We start from the raw sequence: 11,354 nt of genomic DNA, 5'->3' as shown, positions 1-11,354 counted from the left end.
CAGTATTGCCAAAAACAAAAACTGACATTTTTTCTGGTACTGGGGATTAGAGGGATTCTACCTCTAGGCCATACTCCCAGCCCTTTTCTGTGTGATACTGAGGATTGAACCCAAAGGCATTCTAATGTCTGAGCTAAATCCCCAGCCCTTTTTCATGGAACTAGGGATTAAACTCAAGGGCATTCTACCTTTGAGCTATACCCCCAGCCCTATTTTTTATTATTTTGAAATAGGGTCTCACTGAGTAGGGCTTCACTAAGAAGTCGAGGCTGGAGCCTGGCATGGTGGCACACACTCGTTAATCCCAGTATTTAGGAGGCTGAGACAGTAGGATCTGGGTTTGTGGCCAGCCTCAGCTACTTTGTGAGGCCCTCTGAAACTTAATGAGATCCTATTTCAAAATAAAGAATAAAAAATAGGGCTGGGGTATAGCTTAGAGGTAGAATGCCCAGTTCAATCCTCAGCACAAGGAGAAAAAAAAAAGCTTAGGCTGGCCAGGAACATGCGATCCTCCTGTCTCAGCCTCCCAAGAAGCACACCCACCCCCAGCCCTTTTGATTTATCTTCAAACAAGTTCTCACTAGGTTGCTGAGAATTTATGTTGCTCAGGCTGTCCTCAATCTCGTGACCCAGCACCTCAACCTCCCAAGTACTAGTACACACCACCACACCCAGCTGTTATCTCGCAGCCTTCCAAGTACTGGGATCACACGTGTGTGTCACTGCACTTGGCCAAAATATTTTGTTTTACCCTATAACCCCTCACCCCTATTAACATCATTCCCCAGTCTGATAACACATGCAAGCAGGTGGTGAGATTTAAAAAAATTTTTTTATTTTTTATTTTTGCAGTACTAGGGATGAAACTCAGGGGGCATTCTGCCTCTGATCTACACCCCCAGCGCAAGTTTTTATTCTTTATTTTGAAACAGGGTCTCACTAAGTTGCACAGGGCCTCATTAAGTAACTGAGGCTGTCTGCAAACCTATGGTCCTCCTGTCTCAGCCTCCTGAATGCTGGGATTACAGGCGTGCACCACCGCGCCCGGCTAAACGATGGAAACAAAAACACCTAAAACCGAAGCTTCTGGAAGAACCATTTGTTCTTGCCTGTCTTGTACCTAAAAGGAAGAGAAAAAAAGGTATTAATGAAGAAATACAAATTCTTCATACATAATAAAGCCATACCCCAATACATACCACCAACACTTGCTTACCTCTCTTCAAACTTAACCTTGGCCTCCCGCCGGGCCTTCCGTTTAAGAGCAGGGTCTCTGAAGACATCCTTGTTGACAACGGTTTTATCCAAGGGGATGTCCACGGAGTACCTGGGGACAACGATGCCGTAGGATGAGCTAGGGCTAAGTAGCTGAGGCTGTCTGCGAACCGAGATCCTCCTGCCTCGGCCTCCCGAATGATGGGATTACAAGCCCGCGCCACCACACCAGGCTTTATATTTTGTTTTGAAGGGGCTCCTTACTTTCCACCTGGCAGTTAGATAGATGTATTAGGCTAGGCGCTTGACTTACTTAATCTCACCACATTGTAGCACCCAAGAAACAGGGTACTGTTTTAATTAAAACAAAAAAAAAACATTTTCTTGGCATTAAGGATAAGACCCAGCCAGGGGCATTCTACCTGTGAGCCACACCCCCAGCTCAGCTATTTTTTTTTTTTTTTTTGTGGTACTGGGGATGGAACCCATGGCATTCTACCTTTGACCTACACCCCCAGCCCTATTTTTGACTCTTTATTTTGAAACAGGGTTTGAGTTGCAAAGGGCCTAGGTAGCTGAGGCTGGCCGTGAACCATGGCCCTCTTGTTTCAGACTCCCAAATGCTGGGATTACAAGCCTGGGCCACCACGCCCCACTCAGCTCTTTATTTTGAAACAGAGTCTCGCTAAATTGGCGGTTCTGTCCCTGAATCTGCGATATATCCTCTTGTTTCAGCCTCCCAAGTACCAGGACTACATATGGGCATCACCAAGCACGGCTAAAACAAACTTTTTAAGATTTTTTTTTTGTGTGGTGGCACTGGGGGTGGAACCCAGAGACTTTCTACCTTCGGGCTAAACTCCCCAGTCCTATTTTATATTTTATTTGGAAACAGGGTCTAAGTTGCTGAGAGCCTCACTAAGTAGCTGAGGCTGGCTGTGAACCTGCGTGATCCTCCTGTCTCAGCCTCCCAAGCGCGGGGATTACAAGCATGCACCACCACGCCCTGCTAATGGCTTTTATTATTTTAAAACAGGGTCTCACTAAGTTGCAGAGGGCCTCATTAACTAGGAGGCTGCTGCAAACCTATGATCCTTTCTGTCTCAGCCTCCCAAGTACTGGGATTACAAGTGTGCACTTTGCCCAGCTTTTTTTTTTTTTTTTTAACTTCTTTACAACCATATACCAAGTCAGTTATGGAGCCGTGCGTGGTGGTGCATGCTTGTAATCCCCGTGCATGGGAGGCTGAGACAGGAGGGCCACACAGGTTCGAAGCCAGCCTCAGCAACTTAGTGAGACCCTGTTTCCAAATAAAGTATAAAAATAGGTCTGGGAGTATAGCCTGGAGGTAGAAAAGCCCCTGGGTTCCACTCCAGTACCACAAAAAAGGCAGGAACAGACTCCAATATGGACAAAAGAGACAACACTAGAAACTGGAACCATTGTGGTCGATGAGTGGAAAACTAAAGATGTCCTTTCCTGACAATGAAACAGCTGTGAAGTTGTCTACTGGGAAAATAAACTATCAGCCAAGGCGGTGGCGCCAGCTTGGGAAGCTGAGACAGGAGACTGGAAGCCAGCAGTAGCTCCTTAGTGAGGCCCTCTGCAACTTAATGAAACCCTGTTTCAAAATGAATAATGAAAATAGAACTGGGGTGGAGCTAAGTAGAACTCCCCTGGCTTCAATATGCAGTACTGCTGGGGGGAGTGGGTGCAGAAGGACCACCAAGTTTCAGGTCTCAACATCTTAGAGACCCTTTCTTTAGTAGTGCTGGGGGTTGAACTCAGGGGCATTTTAATTGAACCACACCCCCAGCCCTTTTTATTTCAGACAGGGTCTCACTAAATTACCGAGGCTGGCCATAAACCTGCAATCCTCCTGTTTCAGCCTCCCAAATACTGAGTTACAGGCATGAGCCACCACCCCCGGCTTAGTGAGACCCTTTCTAAAAATAAGGGTGGAGGGTTTCCCTGGTTTTAATCCCAGGTACAAGAGCATGCTTGTAATCCCAGGGCTTAGGAGGCTGAGACAGAAGGATCACATGTTTGAGGACAGCCTCAACAAGGTAGCAAGACTCTAAGCAACCTAGGGAGACCCTGTTTCAAACTAAAAAAATAGGGATGGTGGTGTGGTTCAGAGGGAGAACTCCCCTGGGTTCAATCCCCAGTATGAAAAAACAAACGAGAAAAGAATTAAGTCCTAGGTGCATCAGAAAAACAAATCACGTTCCTTTCCACTCTTCAAATCCTCACCTTGTGGGCATTAGATGATTGTAGTTATAAACTTTCACGAAAGACTTGATCTTTGATCTTTTGGCGATTTTCTTCTTGCCCATGGCAGCGGTCACTTTGCGGGGATAGCGGTCAATTCCAGCCACCAGTGCGTGGCTGTAGGGGCGGTCTGACGTGCCATCATCAATGTTCTACGTAAGCAAAATTTGTATTTGTTATTACCTGAGGACCTTTTTTTGGCCCTGTGCTAGCCATTGGGCGTACGTACTCACAACAGCAGTATGTTGTTTCTGTAATCAGAGCCCAGGGGAAACTCGAAAGGTTGCCAAAACCATAGGTGGACAGCAAATAGTGAAGGATTAAAATACACGCGGTGACCATTACGATTAAAAGCAATTTCTCTTCTTCTTACACAATACCAGCCACAGCATCTATATTACCTGTTGGACCTCAGGTAAACTAAGCGCCTCTAAACCTTAGCATAGAAAGGAATCCTCCTATGGTCTTCACAAGAATTATATATGACAACACCTGTAAGGCGTTCAGTAAATGTTGGCTAGTATTTCTATATGCTTCTCGGTGGAAAACGTGTTACGTGCTCGTTTACACTCACGTTATTTTACACTTTCATGAAATTCACTATTCCCTGCACCGTGCTCAATGGCTAATGCGCCGGAAGTAGGTCTTAAAAACCCCAAGCCTGCCGCGTCCCCGAAACTCAGCAGAGTGGAGGCGCGAGAAGCTGGTACCTTCACGATGACGGCTTTGCGTCCAGAGTAGCGTCCGGCCAGGACCAGCACCACCTTCCCGGGTTTCATGAACTTGCCCATATCTGCAGAAAAATGGAAGAGGCCGCTCTGAAAGACTTTTGCCAGAGCCTCCTAGACCAACCCCTTCCTAGCCGCCAGCCCGGATCGCAGGCCCTCGACTTCCGAACGGTACCGGGCGTCTTGGCCCTAACCACCCGCGGGGCAGACCCGTCACGAAGCCGCCTGAGCCCTAGGGACCGAGCGCACCCAGCAACTCGGCCCCCGGGCCACGGATGGCGGCGGATTGAAAACCCCGGCTCAAACCTCAACTTACCGACGGCTACCGACCCGACCGACAGCAGGAAAGGAAGGCAGGGTACTTCCGCTAACCTTTCACCCTGCGGAGAGTGACCTCACTTCCGGCTCCGCTCCTCGGTCCTCGCCGTAATATCGTGTGGTGTTCAGTTTGTGTTCCGGGCGGAAAAAGCTCCTGAAGGGAAAGAAGGTCCTGGCTGCTCGTTTGTTTGACTCAAACTTTATTAGCAGCACTTTATTAGCGACAGACAAGAGCAAAGCGCTCTGGTTTGGCTCCAGTAGGAAGAGCATCGCGTCCGCAGAAGCGCTTTCTGCTCCGCATATGTTGTGGTTCCTTCCTCTGGCGCGAGGAGGGGGACAGGTTTTTTTTGTGGCTGTTTGGTACTGGGGACTGAACCTAAGGGTCCTCTGCCTCCGAGGTATACTCCCAGGACCCTCCCCCTTTATTTTCAAGGAGGGACTTGCTAGGCTGTCGAGTCTTAGATTGCCAAGGCGCCGGGCGTGGTGGCGCACGCTTGTAATCCCGGCCTTCGGGAGGCTGAGGCTGGAGGATTGCGGTTCGCAGACAGCCTCGGCTACTTAGGCCCTCCGAGGGCAACTTAGTGAGACTGTCTCAAAGACTGAAAAGTAGGGCAGGGGATGTATCTCGGAGGTGGAATGCCCCTGGGTCTCATCCGCAGACCCGCAAAAATAAATAAATTGTCAAAGTTGTCCTCAATCCTACGATCCTCCTGCCCTAGCCTTCCCACTACTGGCCTGCGCCACCATGCCGGGCTTCACATTTAATTTTTTTCCCCTGAAATAGAAAGGGAACAAAGTAGAACTTTTTGTTGGTGGTACTGGGGATGGAAACTTCTACCTCCGGGCTACACTCCCAGACCTATTTTTATATTTTTATTTGGAAACGGTCTCTTAAACCAGCGAGCCTGGCTTCTAAACTGCGCGATCTTCCTGTCTCCGCCTTCCGAGCTCGGTGATTACAAGCGTTGGCCACCACGCACAACAAAGTAGAACTTTTTTTTTTTTTTTTTTTTGCGGGTCTAGGGATGGAATGCAGAGGCATTTGACCTCTGAGCTACACCCTCTGCCCAATTTTTTATTTTGAAACAGGGTCTCACTGAGTTGCAGAGGGCAGAAGTAGCTGAGGCTGTCCAAGAACCGTGATTCTCTGGTCTCAGCCTCCCAAATGCTGGGATTATAAGTGTGCACCCCACACCTGGCTGGCAAAGTAGAACTTTTTATGAGTGTTTATCGTGTGCATTGTTAAATAAAAGGCGCAAGATGCAAAGTCTTTGGAAGATTTGGAGTTCAGTGATGGCAAACACATTAAGTCTGAGGAGGTGGGGGGGTGGTGGATAGCGGCTGCTTCCTTTGTCAGGCCCAGTCAACCTCCTTTTTTTTTTTTTTGGTGGTACTGGGGTTGGAACCCAGAGGCTTTCTACCTCCAGGCTATACTCCAGACCTTTTTTTTTTTTTTTTTTTTTTTTTTGAAACAGGGTCTCACTAAATTGCTGAAAGCCTCACTAAGTAGCTGAGGTTGGCTTCGAACCCTTGCGATCCTCCTGTCTCAGCCTCCCAACCCCGGGGATTACAAGCGTGCGCCACCACGCCCGAGTCAATCTACTTTTATGTTATTGATTTGACACTTGCAACTTTAGGAGATAGGTACTGCTCACTGTGCGTGTGTATGTGTTTTCTGGGGACTGAGCACAGGGTCTATCTTTTAAATGTGGAAACAGTCTGGCTAGGCTGGCTCTTGTCTCAGCCTCCCAAGTACTGGAATTACAGGTATGCACCATCACATCTGGCTTTGATAATGTTCTTATCTCCATTCTACAGTTAAAGAAAATGCAGTTTTAAGAGATTAATTTGACCAAGTTTACCCTGAGTAAGTGGTGGAGCTGGGACACGGACTCACAGTCTAGGTCCATCTTGCTTACTGGGTCATTGATGGGGACTGAGCCTGTATTGGATGCTGATCGGGCAGCATCACCTGCTAATAAGAACAAACTTTCATGCTTAGGTAGAACAATAACATCCACTGCTCTTCCTCTAAGCGGTCAGCCACGAGTTCTAGCCAAGGTTGCCCTAGGTCAGCTAAAAGTTGGCTGTTAGCCCAGCCAAACACTACTTAATTTACAGATAACTGCACCTAGAAAATACAGCTTCAGCAACTTAGAGAGGCCCTGTTTGAAAATGAGGAATAAAATAAGGCTGGGGGTATAGCTCAGGGTTAGAATGTCCCTTAATTCAATCCCCGGTACCACACACAAAAGAATGAATTATGCATACTCTGACAAAAGTTTAGAGTTAAAAGAAAAGCAAGCTGTATTAACCGAATATTAAATATTATATATTTATTTATTTTTGCAGTACTACGGATTAAACCCAGGGGTGTTCTACTTCTGAGCAATATCCCTGCCTATTTTTCACTCTTTTGTATAAAATGGAGGGCCTAAGGCCGGGCGTGGTGGCGCACGCTTGTAATCCCTGCGCTTGGGAGGCAGAGACAGGAGGATCGCGCAGGTTGAAGCCAGCCGCGCGCGCTGGTTTAGGAGACCCTGTTTCCAAAATGAAAATGTAAAAACAGGTCTGGGAGTGTAGCCTGGAGGTAGAAGGGCTTCCAGGAACCCCAGTACCACCAAAAAAAAAAAAAAAAAAGAAAAAAAAATAGGTCTGGGAGTGTAACCTGGAGGTAGAAGGGCTTCCAGGAACCCCAGTACCACCCAAAAGAAAAAAAAAAAAAAATGGAGGGCCTAAGTAGCTGGGCTAGCTGCGAACATGCGAGCCTCCTCTCAGCCGCCCCAGATTTTGCCTCATTTAGAGAGAGAATTGTGCCGGGCGTGGTGGCGCACGCTTGTAATCCCCGCGCTTGGGAGGCAGAGACAGGAGGATCACGCAGGTTCGAAGCCAGCCGCGCGCGCTGGTTTAGGAGACCCTGTTTCCAAAATGAAAATGTAAAAAACAGGTCTGGGAGTGTAGCCCGGAGGTAGAAGGGCTTCCACGAACCCCAGTACCACCAAAAAAAAAAAAAAAATAGAATTGTGACGCAGACGGGACCGATGACCTATGCAGGTTGATCTTACAGTAGCGTAGATGGGATTCAAATGGAGACTTGAAACCAAGTGTAGTTGGCTCTCAGACCGAATTATTTCCCATCACTCACGAGAAAACGTTTTTACAGCCGGGCATGGTGGTGCACACTTGTAATCCCAGCATTTGGGAGGCTGAGACGGGAGTATCCAGGCAGCCTCAGTTACTTAGTTAAAAAAAAAAGAAAAAGAAAGAAAAAAAAGATCCCATCCATTTAATGGTTTAATTGTGCTCTATCCCCATTTCCTCCCCCCCCCCTTTTTTTGGTCTTCAGGGTCGAACCCAGGGGCATTCTACCTCTGGGCTACACTCCAGCCATATTTGTTATTCTTTATTTTGAAACAGGGTTTAAGTTGTACAAGGCCTTACTACGTAGCCGAGGCTGGTCTCAAACCTATAATCCTCCTGTCTCAGCCTCCCAAGTACTGGGATTGCAAGTGTACCACCACACCCAGCTCCTCATTCCTTTTTTTGTTTGTTTTGTTTTTGTGGTACTGGGGATGGAATCCAGGGGCATTCTACCTCCGAGCTGCACCCCCAGCCTTACTTTTTGTTCTTTATTTTGAAACCAGGTTTCACTGAGTTGCAAAGGACCTCACTAAGTAACTGAGGCTGGCCACAAACCGTGATCCTCCTGTTTCAGCCTCCCAAATGCTGGGATTACAAGCGTGAGCCACCATGCCCGGCTCCCCATTCCTTTTTGAGACAGCCTAAGTTGCTGAGGCTGGCCTTGAACTTGGAATCCTCCTGCCTCAGCCTCCCAAGTCACTAGGAGTACAGACTGGACCACTGTGCCAGGCCACATGGATTTAAGTGTTAATTGCAAAAGCTGCATGTGTGGCGACATCTGTGCGGATAGGCAGGCTCAGGCAGGATGGACAATGTCCAACTCCCTTCTTAGTGAATTATTTTCAGCATCAAGAACACACATAAACACCCCTACCACTACCACCACCAAATCTGTCGATCCAGGGTAGAGAGAAGGCAGACATTTCTCAAAGAAATGATGATCTGAGACAGACAGGCTGATAAGGCCAGAGAGATGTAGAAACCAAAGCCAAAGGGCTCTATGGTCTTTGCAAAGAAGGAATACACAATACTATGATTTTGTTGGGCATGATGGCACATGGTTGTAATCCCAGTACTTGGGATTTTTTTATTTTGTGTGGTACTGGGGATGGAACCCAGGGGCTTTTCTACCTCCAGACTAAACTCTCAGACCTAGTTTTAGTTTATTTGCCACCACGCCAGGCTGGGATTTTCACAGTGTTTTCACATAGTACTTCGGGTGGTCTCCAACTTTAAACCATCTCAGGTTTTGCTGGTTTGAACAATGAAGAACCTTCAGATCCCATTTAATGGTTTAATTGCCCTAATTATGTACCACTGAGCTCTATCCCCACCCCCCTTTTTTGTGAGAGGAGAATCACGGGTTTGCAACCAGCCTCAGCTACTAGGGGGGCTGTCTATAACACAGTGAGACCTTATTTCAAACATACAGAATAAGCTGGGTGTGGTGTTGCATACTTGTAAACCCAGTACTTGGGAGGCTGAGACAGGAGTATCACAGCCAGCCTCAGCTATTTAGTGAGGCTCTCAGCAACTCAGTGAGACACTGTTTCAAAATAAAGAATAAAAAAAAAAAAAATAGGAGCCGGGCATGGTGGCACAAATTTGTAATCCCAGCATTTGGGAGGCTGAGACAGGAGAATCTGGGTTCGTGGCAAGCCTCAGCTATTTAGTCAGGCCCTTTGCAACTCAGTGAGACCCTGTTTCAAAATAAAGAATAATAGCTGGGCGTGGTGACGCACGCTTGTAATCCCCGTGCTTGGGAGGCTGAGACAGGAGGATCACACAGGTTCGAAGCCAGCCTCAGCTACTTAGGCTCTCAACAACTTAGTGAGACCCTGTTTCCAAATATAGGTCTGGGAGTATAGCCTGGAGGTAGATAAGTCCCTGGGTTCCACCCCAGTAGCAAAAGCAAAACAAAAAAACAAAAAAACAGCCAGCGTGGTGGTACAGGCTTGTAATCCCAGCATTCGGGAGGCTGAGACCAGAGGATCATGGTTCACCAACAGCCTCAGGTACTTAGTGAGGCCCTCTGCGACTTAGTGAGACCCGTTTCAAAATAAAGAATAAAAAATAGGGCTAGGGGTGTTGCTTGGAGGTAGAATGGCCCTGGGTTCCATCCCCAATACCGCTGCGGGGAGGGGAATAGGACTGGGGTGTAGTTTTTTTTTTTTTTTGGTGGTACTGGGGTTCCTGGAAACCCTTCTTCCTCTGGGCTACACTCCCCAGACCTTTTTTTTTTTTTTTGCAGGTCTGGGGATGGAACCCAGGGGCATTTGACCTCCGAGCTACACCTCCTGCCCTATATTTTATTCTTTATTTTGAAACAGGGTCTCACTAAGTTGAGGAGGGTCTAAGTAGCTGAGGCTGTCCAAGAACCGTGATCCTCTGGTCTCAGCCTCCCAAACGCTGGGATTATATATAAAGCGTGCGCCACCATGTTGGGCTTCAATAACATATATTAAAAATTAATGTTGCTAAAAATAAGTTAACATGAACTACATAACAGTGCAGAAACAAAGTGCTAAATCCTTAAGTATTTGCAGCAATATATTTTACCCATCTTTGGTCAGACTGGGAGTGATACTCTCCACAAGGTGAGTAACAAAAAATCTAAAAAGGCTAAAATGTTGAAGACCATAAAACTGGAGTCGGCTTTACAGTGAAGTACTTGGGCCCTGCTCTGTAAGCAGTGACCTGTTTGGAGCCCGACCCTGGCGCAGTCCCGTCTCTGCTGCATACCACTGCGGGCCCTGAGACCTCCCCCATCTAGTCTCCAGCACTGAGGGCAGCTGGTGAGGCACGGCCCAGGGAGCCTTGCTCCGAGTTACCATGTCCTCCTGGACCTATGTGAGTACTCGGAGTTTATCTTGAATATGTTTACTTCCAAGAAGACTGTGTCAACTTTGTTTAGGGTCACACAGATGACAGTGCTCGCCAGAGGACACGGTGACAGACACGCGCGCTCACTCCTTCCGCAGAAGGGCCCTGTCTGCACTGCTCTAACTCACGTGGCTACCTTATTTTGAAGATTTCACTGCACTTTTCACTTCTTCAAAAAAATGGCTTTTATTAAAATCAACTGAGGTTACCTCCCTTAGAAAGGTTCTTAGATATTTGCATTACCAGTTTGAAGTAGCCATGGATGTATAGTCTTCCCTGGCACTGGAGTCAGGAAGAAACGGGAAATCAGTATTTGTAAAAGGAATTTAACTCAAACAAGCATGCCAACGTGTACACTGTGCTAGCACGTTAGGGCAGACCTTGTTTTTATTGAATCCAGGGCCTGGTGCAAGCTAAGCATGAGCTCTACCACTGAGCTACACTCCTGGCTCCAAAATTTTTTTTTTTTTTTTTTTTTTTGCAGTACTAGGGATGGAACCCAGGGGCACTGTACCTCTGAGCTGCACCCCCAGCCCTATTTTTTATTCATTTTGAAACAAGGTCTCACTGAGTTGCAGAGAGCCTCACTAAGTAGCTGAGGCTGTTTGTGAACCGTGATCCTCCAGTCTCAGCCTCCCAAATGCTGGCATTACAAGCATGGGCCACCATGACCGGCTATGGCAAACCTTTTTAATAAAAGTTTCTGGCACATCTTTCTAGTATGCTAAATTGGAGGAGAAAACAGATTTTGTATTCATTTGGCTGACCACCTAAGCGGGGTCTAAGAAAACTGTCTTT

At 47.2% G+C, this 11,354-nt stretch overlaps 1 protein-coding gene across 1 annotated transcript; it reads right to left on the bottom strand.

Moving 5' to 3' along the window:
- Positions 1 to 819: 819 nt before the first annotated feature.
- On the bottom strand, positions 820 to 4,548 carry RPL27 (ribosomal protein L27). The gene is made up of 5 exons (XM_080713544.1): positions 4,531 to 4,548; positions 4,197 to 4,279; positions 3,469 to 3,638; positions 1,217 to 1,327; positions 820 to 1,120 (listed from the first exon to the last, which is right to left on the bottom strand). The coding sequence occupies exons 2-5, from the start codon at positions 4,275 to 4,277 to the stop codon at positions 1,072 to 1,074; spliced, it is 411 nt and encodes a 136-aa protein (XP_080569670.1). The 5' UTR covers positions 4,278 to 4,279; positions 4,531 to 4,548; the 3' UTR covers positions 820 to 1,071.
- Between the last annotated feature and the right edge of the window lie 6,806 nt (positions 4,549 to 11,354).

The sequence above is a fragment of the Muscardinus avellanarius genome, assembly GCF_963383645.1.
Source record: "Muscardinus avellanarius genome assembly, chromosome: 16".
NCBI lineage: Eukaryota > Metazoa > Chordata > Mammalia > Rodentia > Gliridae > Muscardinus > Muscardinus avellanarius.
Note: the sequence above shows the minus strand (reverse complement) of the source record. Positions and strands in the feature narration are given on the sequence as shown.

What these genes read in the sequence shown, in the direction of transcription:
- RPL27 (XM_080713544.1), bottom strand. Translation starts at nt 4,277, where the DNA reads ATGGGCAAGTTCATGAAACCCGGGAAGGTGGTGCTGGTCCTGGCCGGA. An exon ending in GCAAAGCCGTCATCGTGAAG is followed by an intron (nt 3,639 to 4,196) that starts GTACCAGCTTCT and finishes TTGCTTACGTAG; the next exon opens with AACATTGATGATGGCACGTC. An exon ending in AATCATCTAATGCCCACAAG is followed by an intron (nt 1,328 to 3,468) that starts GTGAGGATTTGA and finishes CGTTGTCCCCAG; the next exon opens with GTACTCCGTGGACATCCCCT.